Below are 16,348 nucleotides of genomic sequence, written 5' to 3' on the forward strand. Positions count from 1 at the left end.
CTTGGAAGAGGCTTCAGAGCTCAGTAGGCAAAACAAGCTGGAAAAGCCAATACATGCTTATAAATAGAAGGACCACAAGCACATAAGCTTTGTCTCAGTTTCTGTTTTTCTTCTGCAAGTTTCAACACCGATGTAATCCAAGCATCATGGCCTGACTGGCACCTCATTCCTCAGTTTAGCTCACTTTCAAAACCCAGGTGTTTTTGGAGATTCAGGCAAATGACCAATTAAACTGCCCTTGCTGAGTTTTCTTCTTACTCCATTTCTTCCTTCTTTTGCATATCTGCTGTGATGAGCCCATGTCCTATAACAGCTTTCTTTCCACCATGGGACCCCAGATGTTCATTTATTTACAAGGTGGCTTACAATTTGCTTGTGATACAGCCACTTTGAATCCAATGAGTTCCATCACTCATTTCCTTTAAGTCACAGATTCATTTGCAACTATCTCCACTGCTCAGAGATTTACTTGCTATATTTCAAGATTCCAAATTCCTGCAAACTAGTAAGAATTGAGGAGGAGCCATAGGAAAGTTAATAACTGGAGGCAAGGAGGAGTTGCATTTAGTTTCCATCCTAGCCTCCAGCCTCATGGCTTGAATGCATGTCAAAATAGCCTGTTGAAAGAGTCCCATGGCTATTCTGCATTGCCTCTGCCTTCCTCTGTCCCACTTCTACAGTGGCTTCACTGTGGCATTCTTTACTTATTTTGCTGGAATACAACTCTCACCATCCATGTTGGTGGAGCTGTCTGGGGCTGATGGGAGTTGTCATCCAACATCTGGAGTGCTGAGGTTGAATAAATCTGTCCTATAAGAAGACCCAGCACACCTGTCCTATTCAAGAGTACCAGCTATTCATAGAAGGGTGGTCATAATGCTCATTCATCACTTAATGCTTGCACAGTGCAGCAGTTGCAGGCTCAGGTTGCATGGGTGATTCCTGGATTTTATCTGGGAAGTGGGTTACCTGATGTGGTATCCACATAAGACTGAATGAGAGGGCAGGACATGCCTGCCAGGTGGATGAGCAGGTAAAGGGTAGTCTTGTTCACTGCTGCACATAGGGGAGTGATTGGACAAAATAATCAACCAGCTAGGCTGAGAGATGCAAACTAGGAAGTCCTCAGTTGAACCCCTCCCCAGCCTTTGAGCATGCCAAACAGGTCATGTACTATTTATTCGTAAAGGTGAATGAATTGCCTCTCCATCTGGACAATAATAGTAGCAACAGTAATAACAATGGTTATTAACACATAGTGGTCAGCACCACCTCTATTTCTGCTTGTCATCTGAGTCAAGTAAGGTCATTGTGCGGGTAGTGATGGACTGCTTACAGGTCATGGGTGAGATGAGGGCCAGTGAATTGCAACTGAATTCCAACAAGATGGAGGTACGATGTGTGAGTGTCTCTTGTGTCTAGGCGTTGGGTGTACTAGATGGGGTTGCACTCCCCTTGAAAGAACAGGTATGTAACCTGGGAGCACTCCTTGATCCAGCCTTGTTACTAAAAGCCCAGGTAGCTCTGGTGGCATGGAATGCTTTTTCCTAGCCTAAGCTGGTATGCCAGCTGTTGCTGTTCCTAGTCAGAGATAGCCTGGCCATGGTGACACATGTTCTGGCAGCCTCTTATTACTACTGCATTGTGCTTTAAAATGGGCTGCTCTCGAAAGCAGTCCAAAATGAAACTGCCACGGTATCCACAGAGACAGTTGTAAAGAATCATATAACTCTAATCCTCATAAAGTGCCACTCATTGCCAGGTGACTTCTGGTCTGAATTCCTCCTGTTGACCTACAAAGTCCTAAGTGGCTGGGGGCCCAGGTATCTGAAGAAGCCAAAGATAAAAAGTCCTCCCCTTTCCATAGTATCCTTGCAACAACCCTGTGAGGTAGGTTAGGCCGAGGTCACCTCCAGGCTGTCAACATTTTGTGGGAGGGATTCCACCGAAATTTAGATTTGTACAGTTAAAGTGGAACTATAAAGTACTCTATTGCTCTGGCACGATAAATCTGCTTTAAAAAAAGACTTTGTGGTGATGGGGAAATGCACTACAAAGGGTAGAATAAATGACCACATAAATGGAAAGGCATAACCACTGCATAAGCAAATCAGGACAGATTCGGGATTAATTGTTCTTATTATATTATTATTGCTACAATTAATTTAATACATTTATAACAAGACTAAAACCCTAACAAGTGGGCACATGCAGTAAAGACCCATTTATCCCACTGGGAAAGACTGTTGGAACAATAATATCTTCAGCTGTTTCCAGAAAGAACAGATAGCGAGTGCTTGCCTGTATTGCGACAGGAACACTATTCCACTGCACAGGGGCAACCGCTAGCAAAAGCTCTGCTCTGCATTACTGTGAAGTAAGCTTCTGAGGACTTTTGAACTTGCAGGAGAAACTCTCCTGTAGGCTGCAGGGATCTACTGGGTGTATAAGGAATAAGGAGGTCTCTCAGGAAACCTGGTCCTGGGCTGTATTGAGACTTGCATGTTGACACCAACACCTTGAACTTAGCCAGGTAGCCAATTGGCAGCCAACGCAAATCCTGCAAGCAAAGTGTTGTATGCTGAATGAGAAGGAGCTGTGGGGAAAATAGAAATGCTAGATAGAAAGCCAGCTTGCATTTAAAGGCGTGCCTCTCAAATCCACATTTTACAAAACAATATGTGAACAGAAACACAGTCATCCTTTTGAAATTCGCACTTCTCTAATTTTTGCAGCATGGCTCCCCAGCCAAGAAATGTCAGCAAAAATTATTGTATATTATTATATATTGAATTTGTACAGGTCTCAGGGCAGTTACAACATAAAACCACAATACAAAAACACAAAATGCATAATAAAAACAAAAAGAACCCAATAACCGCCCCTCCAAAAATGCATTTACACGGGTAAAGTGTTTGCAAAGATTATATATTAGTGAAAATGACATTCAAAAATGCATAATAACAGGAAAGTAGAGCCAGTGTGGTGTAGTGGTTAGAGTGTCAAACCAATACCTTGGAGACCAGGGTTCAAAGCCCTACTCAGGGGTGATCCTGCGGTAAGTAACCACCTCTCAGCCTCACCAACCTCACAGGGTTGTTGTGGAGATTAAATGAGGAGAGGGAGAAGCATAACTCCTCAGAGAAAAAGATGGGATATAAATGCAGTAAGCAAATAATAAATAAATGCAAGTATATGTTATTGATTATGAGATACATCAAATAAATTATGGAAAGAGTGCTTTATATTTATTTTAACCTAGGAGTATAACAGGTAACAAAAAGGGTACATCTTTTGGATAAGCTTTTGTCTAGCAAGATTATTGTTATTGTTATTGCTCTTTTGTTGTTTTCGCTTATGAGTAATGATCTTATAAATTTTGTGGTATAATTATGAATGCTGTTATTATAATAAATAAATGAAAACAGAATAAAGTGCCAGGAAGGAGGCAGTCAGGAGAAACCAGGCTGAATGTTTACTGCCGTATAACCTTCCCGCAAACAAGTTGGAACGTATATCCTCAGTAAAGACTGCACACCATCTGACCTCCATGTCAGCTTTGTGTAGGCAAATCGGGATGAATGCTTATTAAACATATCAATTGGAGGAGCCCTGAGAAAAGGTCACTTGTGAGCTTTATGGCAAAGCAAGGATTTAAACTTGTCTCGCCAACAATACTCTAGCCACTATGCAAAACTGCCACCGTCCTCCTGCTTCGTCTTTTTTTCTCTTTTGCCACTTGCTGCTGCTACTTGTTCAAACTTTGGAAGCAAAACTCAGGGCAAAGTAGTCTGGCATATAGAAATGTGTGGGTAGGTGGGTACGTCGAGAAATCTTGCCCAGACCTAAGCAACAGGAAGCGGCAGTACTCCCGGCAGCCGAGGAAAAGTGACAGAGGTGGTGGTGGGGTCTCTCTCTCCCCCCGCACTCTTCTCTCTCTCTTTCTGACGTCTCTCTTTCGTCCTTTTCTTTCGCTATAAAGAATTCCAGGCTTGCATTAAGCATCCCAGCAAAAGCAATCCGTCTGGGAGGAGCTGGAGAGAGAGAGAGAGAGGGGTGGGGAGTAATACCTACACTCTGATCTGTCCAGGACAAGCCCCAGACCTCTGAGAGGCAGCAGCAGAGCTGGTCGCGTCTTCCCGGCTTTGTGCCCCTCCGCCCCATCACAACATTAGATCCTCGTGAGTTCTTGGGAACTTAAAGCGGTTCTTTTTTTCTTTTCTCTCAAGCATCCTCACCATCCCTTGGAAAGCCTGAGCAAGTTTGGAAGCTTCTAACTTCGGTCCCCGCACAGCGGGAGCTGCAGCAGCAGCACCTGTGCCTCCCGGGCTCACCAGGGAGAGCTCGGGTGAAGCTGCAAAGAAGCCCCCTCAAGCCGAGAGAGAGCTGCTTACTTTCTACCAGAAATAATTGCAGCCCAGTGGAAGACTGCAAGAGAGAGACTTCTGTTGGGGTGTCTGCAAACTTTTGCTGGAGTGACTTGCTGATTATTTCCCCCATCGTTAACCACTTCTATGGACTGCTCTTCCTTTATGAAACTGAGCCACCCCAGGAAAAAAAACACCTTCTAGATCAAAACAGGATTTTTTTCTTTCTTTTTTAAAACGAAAAATTAAGATTTGCATCAGCAGGAAAAAACAAAGAGACATAAACTTTTTTCACCCCAGCAGTGCGTGGAGCAACAAGTGAGAACAGCGCTGGACGTCTCCTCCAGCCCAGACAGCTAGCTTGCTAGCAACTCAGCTTGTTTGCTGCTCAAGCGGGCATCCTTTGGCAGTACTCGTCGTCGTCGGCCTCCTCTTGGCACCTTTCAGAAGAATCCGCTTCAACTGCAACTGAAAATGTTGCCAGACCTCAGGATTTCCCTGCTGCTGTCCCTTCTGCATGGACTGCTGTTGCTTCAAGGTAAGACCGGCTTCTCTGTGCAGACTGATGCATTTTCCAAGTGACTCAATCTGGTTTCGTTTCAGTTCTTCTTCTTTAAAACAGGCAGGATCAACTTTCTGGGTTACCTGGCTTTTCCCTCTCACTCTCTCCACCTTCCAGGGGCACCTTTGCAAAAAGGCTCCTTGCTTTTATTTCTTCTTCCATCCACCTGATTGGCTGAGAGTTACTTTTTGTAAGGCATGGCACACTTTGACAGCCACCCTTGACAAACGAGGGGTTTCCAAAGCCAGCCAGGCCACCTTGTTCTGGTGTGAACTGAGGACGAGGTGGATTTTGGTTGAAAGAGCCCTTAGGTGGGATTGGCACTTTGCAAAATCCCATCAGCCACTTTCATGTTGATCTTGGTCAGCGCTCCTTTAAAAATGTGGCCTTTGTTTTCAGCTCCTGGGTTCTTGGGCCTGGCTTCAAGGCATTCCCACTGGGCCAAAACATACACTGTCAGGGAGATTACTGGATAAAAGGAGCGAACAAATATCCCATGTATTTGTCCTCCCCCCCGCCCCCGCTCCCCTAGCCTCTGCTTCTTTTGCTTTCTTTCTCTGCCATGAATGCAAACATTTTGAGGTTGCTTCACATATGCATGAATATGACTTAGTGGCAGGGCACATGTGGTACATAGCTGTCAACATTTCCCTTTTCTTGCAAGGAATCCTATTCGGAATAAGAGAATTTCCCTTTAAAAAAAGGGAAACGGTGACAGCTATGATGTGGTACATGCAGAACATCCTGAGTTTAATTCCTTGCATCTCCAGTAATGGGAAACACCTACCTGTGCAAGGAAAGCTGCTGCCAATCAGAATATGCAATACTCTGATTTAAATGGACCAGTGCGCTGATTCAGCAAAAGGCCGGTGTCATATGCTGAAATATGCCCTGTGGGAGAATGTACCCTCAATGGGGTAGTGCAGGCTTTGCATATAGAAAGCCCCAAGTTCAATTCCTAGCACTGTGCTGGATGGACCAATAAGCTGACTTGGTATAAGGCAGCTTTCTCTCTTCCTAAAGAGACAGGACAGAAACGTGGCATATGTTGGTATCTTGTCAGTGGATAACTGAACCCTTGTTTGTTGCATGCAACCTGCTGTTCAACATTTTGCAAAGGACAATAAGAAGCTGCCTTGTACCAAGTCAGATCACTGGTTCATCTAGCACAGTATTGCCTTCACTGACCAGCAGCTGTTATTTAGTATATTGGAACATAGGAAGTAGCCTTATACCAATTGACCATAGGTCTGTTTAGCTCAGCATGGCCTTCCTGGGGTTTAGATGGGGGACTATTAGGACACCCTTAGGCACATGTAGCACCCCTCTTCTCTCGTTATCAAGGATCCCTGTTTGATCTCTCTCCCCAAATCATGCATTGACAAGATTTCTCCTGTGTCATCTCTATGTTGCACTTATTTTCTCTGCCCTGCATTGGCTTTTGAAGCAGGTCATATTAGCAGGCTGACCATAGCAGGTTTGTTTGCTTGCTGTTGTTGTTGGGGGTTTTTTTATTTATAAAAACTAAATAGGATGTTTAGTTGAACTGTTTGTATTTATTAAACAGCAGCTGCAACTCTTTACATATCCATGTGAACAGATGAGATGGCCTTATACCAAGTCAGGCAATTTGTCCATCTAGCCCAGTTATTTGCAACTCTGATTGGCAGCACCTGTAGTTAATACCCCCTTTTAACTAGAGGTGCTGGCCTGGGACTTCTGCATGGAAAGAAAGTGCTCTGCAATGAGGCTAGAGTCCCTTCATATGGAGGTGGGTAGGTTATATCCCAGGGAGAGGGGAGGAAAAGGAAGCACAGTGCTTAGATGCACATGTGTCAGAAGCAAGATGTATACAAAGATATGGGGACAGAGTTAACTTCCGGAGTCTCCAATGACAGAGTTGAAACTTGAAGAATTTTGATACACACCTGTGCTTTGAAAGGGATCCCCATAGTCTCCCCAGAATGTGAATGTGGGACAGTAATCCCACAGGGGCCAGAACGTCAGTGTTCACTGGGGACAGTTTGAGCATTAACCATTTGCAGTAAAAGGTGCAGTGCCTGAAGTGGATCCAGGTGACATTATAATGCTTTCTGAGGTGGCTTAGTCGTGATGCAGTCATGTGGTGGAGAAGATGTACACATGAACATATGCAGATTGCCCTTTGATTTTGCAGCTAGCCATCATATACTGTGTTTATGTGTATATAAACCCCTCTCATCCAGGTCCATGCTTTGTGGCTCTTATGCAGCATCCCAAATGCACATGTTATGGCAACCATCTCTGCATTTGGTTTGTAATGAGAGTAATTCCCTCTTTGGGTGCTATGCTGGTAGCACAGAAACAGCTCTGAAAATCACTCATATATCCACTTTCCAATAGAACATCTAAAGCAGTGGTTCCCAAAGTGGGAGGTGGGATTACCTAGAGGGTCACTAAGAGGCAAGGGGTGGCAGGGGGACACTGGGAGTGGGTCCTTCTAAAGTGTGGTGATCTCTTATTTATGACTGACCAGGCTAGAGCTTGGAGCAAAACACCTTCCTCGCTTCAAATTTAAAGTTTTACTGCTCTTACTGCTTTCAAAGCTTTTTCCTTTGGTCATGTTTTCTTGCATTTGTCTCAAGTCACAAGGTAGCCTCTTACTGGGTATAGCTATTGATTTTATTATAAATTAGTTCGGTAAGTAGTTATCTATAAATACTTTAAGCTATAAATTTGCTTCACATTTCTGTTTTCATTTGTAATAACACACAAAAACATATTTCTTGAAATATCTGGCATCACTGGATCAAGTTAACCAGTTTTCTGGAATTAATTAAACTAAATAGTTTTAACTGGATTTGCAGTAAAGGTGTAATTAAATGTTACTGTTTTGAATTTTATTGTGTTATTATCTTCTTTAGTGGGTCATGCAAACTGCAATTCTGAATAATGCTTTTTGTACGGTAGAGTAGGGGGCACTGGGGATGAGTTTATGAAACCAAGGGGGTGGTGAAATGAAGTACAAAGTTAGTCAATGGCCCATAAGCAGGATTTCACTTGTGCTGGGGGGCTTGGGGGGGGCAGTTTGTGTGTGTATGTCAGCCCGGGCATCCATATTTAATGCCAGAATGGAATCTGGAATATATGAAGTAAAAATGCATTCTCTAAGCTGGTGCAGAATGCATCAAATTAGGCATGGTGTGTGCCTAAAGGCTTCTAAATAGTCAGGTGTTTGTTCCCAAACAGACTTGCACCCCAAACGCCTTTTCTCAAAATTAAGTACTCATTCCAAAGCCAGACCTGCATTTCAGTAGTGCCACTTATTCTGATCTTGCCAGCCTCAAAATTTCAGTTGGACTTCTGAGGTGTCTGACACGCCACCTGTCTGGATGCATCCTTTATCTGGAATAATTTTCCTGCAAGTTATTCCAGCATTTGGTACTTTCAATTAAGGGGACAGATCCCCAATGCTATTTTTACTTTGGGTTAAAAAAACCTGTCCCCTCCTTCAGTACTCCCAACTTTGAACACCGATTATATTCTTCACCCTATCCACAAAGCAAGGACCCCTTAGCTATTTCTGGAGGGGTGGTTCTGTTAGTCGAATAAGAAGAATACTTTACCAAGAGGTCAATATGAAATGAACTTACGGGAAGCTGGGATGCTAAAAAGATATTGGCACATGGGCACACACTTGTACATGTTTTTTTATCAGCAATGCTTAGGCATGGAATAGGGAATGTAAAGGGTTCTATCACACATTGGGTTTAGAGCGTCTTTTGGTTAATGTAGTTTCTGATAAGCAGGTGTCCATGCTGATAGCAGGAGAAAGACTGAAAGGCAACTTGAGCTTCATGTTCACTCTAGGATGTGTTTATAGTGAGGCTGAGAGAAGGAGAGAATAGTTCTTTCAGAATTAATGGCTCCAAAGTAGAAGGAGGGTGGATTGACAGAGGGCTGCTCTTGTGTAGAAGCCTTCATTGGGTATGCACTGCTGTCTAGTCGTACAGATGTGTTCATTACCTATCATAGCACAGAGCTAGGGAGTGACTGTTCCTGCTTAAGTTCTGACAGTTTCATCAAATGGTAATGATAATGGTTGCTGCACTTGTCTGAAGAGAGGGCACTGGTTGGGGGAAATCATTCAACCTAAAGTTGAACGGTTACAGAGTTCAGTTTGGTTTCCTTTATAGACACAAGTATTTCAAAAATGCTGTTGACTTAATTGGCCAGGATTTTCCTAGATATGTTTCCAATTACAATGCTTTTTCTCTTCGCTTTGAAGCAAAGCAGAACTGGAGATGTGCACATTAATACCGGGGGCTGGCACTAGATGGCGGTTCCTGCTAGAAACATTTTTGTAGTTGCTACAGATGCTTGGTGGAAATTCAGGAAGATGCCTCCTATTGCTGCACTACTGCATTTGCACATAATGCCAAACCATCATTTAGTGCTTGTGTGCATGAGCCTCAGGCTTATGTCCTCTCTCACTTTCTTCTCGGCATGGCTGCATGGAAGGTCTTGTAAGCTTTTGCTTCCAGGTTCATCTAGCTGCATTTTGAGGTTAAGTCCAAGACTGGACAACCTGTGGTTAATTTTAACAATGGTTTGTCTGAGCAAGCCACCTTTGAACTGTGGTGTATTCCAGCAAACCATAAATATTAACCTCATTTCCCTGTTTGGACATCATGCAAAAGTGTTGTTAGTTGAAAACTGAGGGAAATGCTCCTCTTCATAGCTGCACCAGGGAATCAGAGCTTGAGACTTGTGCACATAACACTAACCTACAACTTGATATTACCAGTCAGGCCAGCTGTCCATCTAGCCCAATACTGTCTACTCTGAATGACAGCAGTCTTCCATGGTAGGTCACCACCTACCTGACCTTTTTTAGAAAGGGGGGGTGCAGAAGAAAGCTAGCAATGTCAGTTATCAGATATGGGACCTTCTGCAAGCAGAACACCCACTACCTGCATTCAGTTAGTATTCAGTAGGATGGAGTAAAGACAGTAGTAGCTGGGCATTACCTTTTGCAATTACTGTCCTCCCTCCAGTAAATCTGCATTGATGATCAGCCCTTCCCCTGTCCGCAAAAGAGTCCCAACTTTTCATTAACTCCCCACTTGCCTGTGAACACCTATTAACACAACCATTATTTTCATCTTGCCCTGGAGAACCCCTTGGAACCTTAGTGTGTGAAGAGGATTTTTAAAAAGAAATCCGGATGCAGTTGCTCAGTCACTAGGTACCCATTATAGGGTGACCTGATACAGGAGAGGACAGGTGTGCCTTTTAACACCAGAATGTCAGCAGGTGCTGCTTGTGAAAGGAAAGTGAGAATTTGTCAACCATTCCTTCTGCAGGACAGCAATTAAAGACCCTCCTTTGCAGCCAATCTTCCTTGCACACCAAAACCTACATTTTGAGCCTTGTGAGGTATCTCCATACATAATTGGATTCTGCAGTTAGGAAGAATCAGAAGTCAGGAATGCACCCTCTGCTCTGTTTCTTGGTCATACCTATAGCCCCATGAACACTGTGTAGTAGGGAGGCATACCCAGGGTTGCCAATTGTTCTAAAACTCAAGCCTGGCCTGTTTCCATGCCTTTATTAGCAACCTGATCTTCCAAAATCAGAGTGTCATGCAGTTGTCAGCCAACTGAGTTGTTGTTAAATGTACAGGAGCTAGGGCTGGTAAAGAAGCTTGCAACCTGGGGAAAAATGGGAACAGAGCTAAGAACATAAAGTGAGCACTGTTGTATAGGCGCCTGTTCATTTAATCAGGAATTCTCTTCCCACCATCAGTCACCTGTGTGCTTTTGAGACATTTATAAGCAACGTGTGAGAGCAACAGACCCTGCAGTTGCTTCACAGATATGCTGCCTCTGAACATACAGGCACAATCTGTATGATCGCTAACACCCATTGTTCACTTTAACTGACATGAAGTTGCCTAACTCTATTTTTAAAATAGCAGGAAGAGCCAGGGGCAATTGGTAAATACCAGAAAATACCATGTAGCAATAACTTGAAAAGACTAGCATGAGGGAGATGCAGATCTCCCCAGTGAGTTTGTACAGCCAGAGTCCAGATGGGTCTCTACTACGAAAAGAACTCACTGCAAAGTTGGTTTTGTACTGTAGTACCATTATTATTGCAGACACTGGGGTTATTCCCCCATATAAGGATCCCTCCTGCACACCCACATATAGACAGGTCAGTGTCACCAGAAACTTGCAATCTACATTTTGACAGCTGGACAAAGAACAGAAAAGAAAGGTCAAGCAAAGCAACAGATGAGAAACCTGTACTAAGTCATGCTTTGAAATGAAATTTGCATCATTCACTGTCCACTGAGACTTGCAACAAGGGATCCTTTAGACAGGGCCAGCCTGTCCATGAGGCAAGGTGAGGTAACCACCTCGGGTGGCAGAATCCACAAGGGAGTGGATCCCAATGTAAATCTATATTTCACCTTTATTTCTGGTGTCAATCTTCACTTCCCACTTCTTTCCTGCTAGGGAGGGGAGCACCATTCTGTGGTTCATGTCAGGTGCCAAAATGTCTTGAGCTGGCCCTGCCTTTAGGAATTCAATTTCTGTGGATTCCAAAACAAACTGACCTAATTTGCAACTCCTGGACAATAAACAATTTGGAATGTAATTATTCTTCAGAGTTTTCACCTCTCCAGATTTTGCAATATGGTTGTCAGCTCAAAATATGTGCCCAAAATGCATTACAAATATGTATTTTCAAAAAGAGAACATTAAGATAATACTATTGATGCATTTTATTTAAATACTTGTTAGATACATATGTAAATATGACTGTTCATGTGGAGTTTAAGTAAATAGATAAAAAAGCAGTAAAGGGATGAAATGGATTTATGACTGAACATATGTGAAGTTGACACTGTCTAAAAATAGATTGATCTGCCCATCCTTACTTGCTAACTCTGGCAAGATACCATCTTTATAGGCTTCTCTTTACCACTTGTGCATCCTCACCCTTGATTTCCTCCTTCCAGTAAACAAGCCCTTAGATTTCCAGAAGTCAACTCCAATTATCCAGCAGCCTACAGGTGGTCAGATGAAGCAACAGGAGACCTTTGGAGGTGTGAGTCCCTGCCAAAGAGATCAAGCCCACTTCAAAATGCATCAGCCCCTTGTTAGAAGAGTGTAAAAATCAAGAAAGCTCTCTGTGTTTGTGTGTGTACTGTATGTGGAATCTCATTGTAGTTTTGTATACAGTGGTACCTCAGGTTACAGACGCTTCAGGTTACAGATTCCGCTAACCCAGAAATAGTACCTTGGGTTAAGAACTTTGCTTCAGGATGAGAACAGAAATCGTGCTCCGGCGGCGCGGTGGCAGGGGGAGGCCCCATTAGCTAAAGTGGTGCTTCAGGTTAAGAACAGTTTCAGGTTAAGAACAGACCTCCAGAATGAATTAAGTTCTTAACCCGAGGTACCACTGTACTTGAAAGGCATTCTCTCTCTCTCTCTCTCTCTCTCTCACACACACACACACACACAAGCAAGGACTTTGCAACGGAGTCATATACAGTCTTTCTTTAAATTCCCAGAACACTTCTACCTGATTATGTCACATTTTCCTGTCCCTTTAAGATTACAGTCACAATATAGGATCCTGCCTTTCCTCTAAATCAGTTGTTCCAAGTAGTGTTCTGGGTGTAACACACCCAGAGGGTCCGTGGCACCATTCACATAATAAAAACTATCACAGAGATATAAAAATTTCCACAGGGGGTCCATGGCTTGGTTTTTGAAAAACAGGGCATCTGCAGTACTTGGCTAATTGGGAACCACTAAGGAGCTAGAGGTGGATTTGCATAGTTTCTTTTCCCTCTCCAGTTTATCCTTACAACAACTCTGTTTGGTAGGGCACACTGAGAGACTGCTGACTAGCCCAAGGTCAACCCAGTGAGTTTCATGGCTGAGTGGGGATTTCAACCCTGGTCTCCCACGACTTAATCCAACACTCTAACCACTATACACCACTAGCTGTCTTCCCACTGGGAGCCACCACCACCGTGCAAACTTTCTGCCATGTTACTAGTGCTCATAAAATTGTTCCTGAATTTTAGGGTATAAAAATGTGTCAGGCTCTGCGCAACTATGCGGCAGGAGCCAACACATGTTTACTTGGAAGTAAGTTCCACTGAGCTCAATGTATATTTCCAAGTCAGTGTCTGTAGGTTTGAAATTCTGTCTGCCCAAATCTGAATGGAAGTAGGTAGAGGAAATAGCCTGTTTGCGCACTGTTGAGGTGATTAAGAGCATAGGAAGGTGACATACTGTACTGAACCAGGCCACTGGTTGGTCTAGCTTAATACTGTCTACACCAACTGGCAGCTGCTCTCCAGGGTTTCAGGTGGGAGTCTCTCCTAGCCCTACCTGGAGATGCTAGGGATTGAACCCTAGAGGCACAAGCTCTACGACTGAGCTGCCTACCTCGTGGAGAACATGCTGCCATATCGCCCTGGACGTCTCAGGTTTGCCTTGGAATCATTCTTATGCTGCATGCTTGCTATTTAAAACAACACAAGTCTATCTCTTCTCATTCATCAGATGTTGAAGCGTGTGCCAAGATTTGCAGAGAAACCTGGCTTCAGACAGGGTGTAATTTCCCTTCAAAATGCTCGAAACCTGATCTTGTTCCTTATTCTCCATGGCCGGGTGGGGCTGTGAAAGCAGACCGTCACTGCCCCCACCCCCAGCCAGTGATTTCAATATTGTGTCCCAATTGGAAAAAAAGCAGTAATGAATGGCTGTAGAAGCCAATGAGACTTGTAATGCAACTAGGAAAGGGGGACCAGGAGTCACAGAAAGAAAATAGATATTGCCAGTTCTGTCTTATACACCTCAGAGATGGGGAACCTTTTGTGGGATGTTAGCATCAATGCATATGTAAAAGGTCAGTTGCAAGAGCTGTAGAACTCTATGATGTCATTGACTCTGTGTCAGTTGGTACAGTTATGGCAATTAGTAGAACAGTCTTAACAGTTAGAGCAGCAGGCATGTTGTGTTGTGCTGCTGTCTGCTTCAGAGTAAAAAAAAAGTTTCAACGATCGTTGAGACAAAATCGGTCTGAAAATGTTTAAAAATAATAATTCTACATAGCACTTTGTCCGAGAAGGGGAATTAAAACTCTAGTTCCCATTTGCAGAGTATGCAGAAGACAGCCCTGTGTCATTAGACCCTTTAATTAGTTCTCTTTTCACTCTCTTTTAATGTTTAAATAACAAATAACTTTTACTTAGTGTACATGCAGTTATAGATTAAAATATACTATGCAGATAGGTGATACAGTCATATCTCGGGTTAAAGTTGCTTCAGGTTGAGCGCTTTTGGGTTGCGCTACTCAAAATTGCTAAAGCATCTTACATAGATTTGTATCTAAGACTGACTAACATTTACAGACTTACGGATACTTTGAAGCAGACAGTAGCACACCCACCTTTTCTCAGCTTGAGGGCCACATTGCCTTGTGGACAGCCTTCCAGGGCCACATGTCAGCAGTGGGTTAAGCAACAAGAAAAAGTGGGTTGGGCAAAAGATGCAACTGACCTGTATACAGTAGGTTACATTCCAGCCATGCAAAGGTAAGTGGGGTTTTTTCTACACACACATCTGTGCATCTACAGAGGCAAGCAAAATGCATCACTACAGTCCAAGGACACAATTCCAGACTGGCAAAAATGCTTGAGGAAGGCACAGAGCACTGCAGGTAGGGAGTGTTTTCTAGGGAGGGTGGGGTTCCTGGGAAGAGTCTGAAGGGCTGGATAGAGACCCTTGAGCTTGAGAGTCTTTATCCCTCGCTATACCTGTTTATTCAGATGTAAGTCCCACTGAGCTCAATTGAGATTGTTTCCAAGTAAATGTGCCAACAAATTCATAGTTGAAATTAGAAAGCATCACTACACACACACACACACACACACACACACACACACACACACACACTTCCATTTTTCCTTCTGGAGAATGAATTGCAATTTGAAGGGGGGGCACAGCAACATGGGCACAACAAAACCATGCTTTCAGTCTCTTAACAGTTCCTGAAATAAGAGATCAGGTTTGTTGTAGTTTTACCCCAATTTTGCAGCCTGCATGAAATGACTGACATGAAGTTAAGCTGCCCTTTTGCCAACATCCCTTCACCCCTTGAGAAGTAACTGGGCAGGAAGCCCAGCTCCATACCCAAAGCACTCTGGCCAAGTTGGCACCCTGGCATAAGAATGATGGTAGGCTAAACGCTCCTCAGTTCACTAGCTGATGAGATATTTTATCCACTACTTGTTTATTTATCTGCCAGGAAAGACAGAGAAAGCAGCAATACCTGCCAAAATCAACCAGCCCAGATTGTTATCTGGCAATGCCACTTCACATAAGCACATTTTTACCAAGGGAGCGTTTGCTGTGGCAGGAGAAGGCCCCAGCCAGCAAGGAGCAAGGCAATATAGCAGTTGACCATATGTAACTGTTATTGTGCAGCAGATGGGATGCTAATGACTCATCCCAGGCCCATTTCTGTTACAAAGAAGAGGGGAAGAGGGGAAAGTGGGAGAGTCAACTGAGGCAAAACATTAATACATGATACAATGAGAATATAAGGATCAGGCCAAGGAATCATCTAGTTAAGTGACAGAGCCCTCCAATTACTATTATGCACTTTAGTCCCTCACTTTAGAACATTGACTAAGGCAATGTTCACAACATGCATTTAAAACTCTATGACACCACTTTAAATGGTCATGGCTTCTCCCAGAGAATTCTGGGAGCTTCGGTTCATTGAATGGTGATGATAGTTGTTAGAAGACTCCATTTCTCCTCACAGACCTACATTCTCATAGTGGTTTAACAGTCAATCCCTCTTCCCAGAGAACTCTGGGAAACTCTGGGTTCTTGAGGGGAATAGTGGTCTTCTCCAAATTTTGTAGTGCAGTTCCCCTGCCAAATAATGTGTACAAAAAGAAAAGGTTTTAGAGGAAATGTTGTTGCAGACATGTGTACATTAGACTGAATTGCATACAAAAAATGTGTGTATTAGGGAAAATAGTTGCACTGAAATGCTGATAAATTTTCATGGAGATTTTTCTTTAAAAACAACAACAACATCTCCCTCAAACTGATTTGGAAATGTGGAGAACGGAACTTAAGACTGGAAAAATGAAAAACTGAGAGGTGCTTAAGTCGGCAGGTCTGCCCATCCCTATAACATGAGCAAAGTGGCCAAACAGAGATTGAGCTAAATAAGTTATTGTCCACTCTGTGAATAGGAGAGTTGTTTGAGCTGCTCTCTGCTCACTTGAAATGAGGTACCCAAGGTGCATAATGAAGGGGCAGTCAAGGGCTTTGCATGGTGCCAGACTGGACCAGTAGGCACCCCAATGCTGCTTCTTCCTTCTCCATTTATT

General features: G+C 43.4%; 1 protein-coding gene and 1 long non-coding RNA gene across 6 annotated transcripts in view; one reads left to right on the plus strand and one right to left on the minus strand.

Annotated features, from left to right (window-relative positions):
- The first annotated feature begins 3,864 nt into the window (after positions 1-3,864).
- LOC310754200 (vascular endothelial growth factor receptor kdr-like) overlaps positions 3,865-16,348 on the plus strand; it is a 187,663-nt gene continuing 175,179 nt past the window's right edge. For 2 of the 3 annotated variants that reach the window (XM_083595808.1, XM_083595811.1), the window contains exon 1: positions 4,101-4,905. In XM_083595808.1, coding sequence (XP_083451934.1) covers positions 4,842-4,905 — 64 coding nt within the window. In that variant the 5' untranslated portion in view covers positions 4,101-4,841. Of the gene's footprint in view, positions 4,906-16,348 lie in introns of all 3 variants that reach the window. The other variant, XM_083595809.1, reaches the window with a different exon arrangement.
- Positions 10,505-14,487, minus strand: LOC310754343. Of its 3 annotated transcripts, none has more exons than XR_014543712.1 (4): positions 13,383-13,883; positions 11,919-12,035; positions 11,387-11,547; positions 10,505-10,622 (listed from the first exon to the last, which is right to left on the minus strand). It is a non-coding gene; the product is annotated as an uncharacterized lncRNA (long non-coding RNA). The 3 variants fall into 3 exon arrangements; XR_014543713.1 differs by having other exon boundaries at positions 11,387-11,509; positions 13,383-13,880; XR_014543714.1 differs by lacking the exons at positions 10,505-10,622; positions 11,387-11,547 and having other exon boundaries at positions 11,687-12,035; positions 13,383-14,487.

Source organism: Podarcis filfolensis (genome assembly GCF_964270895.1).
Source record: "Podarcis filfolensis genome assembly, chromosome: Z".
Lineage (NCBI taxonomy): Eukaryota > Metazoa > Chordata > Lepidosauria > Squamata > Lacertidae > Podarcis > Podarcis filfolensis.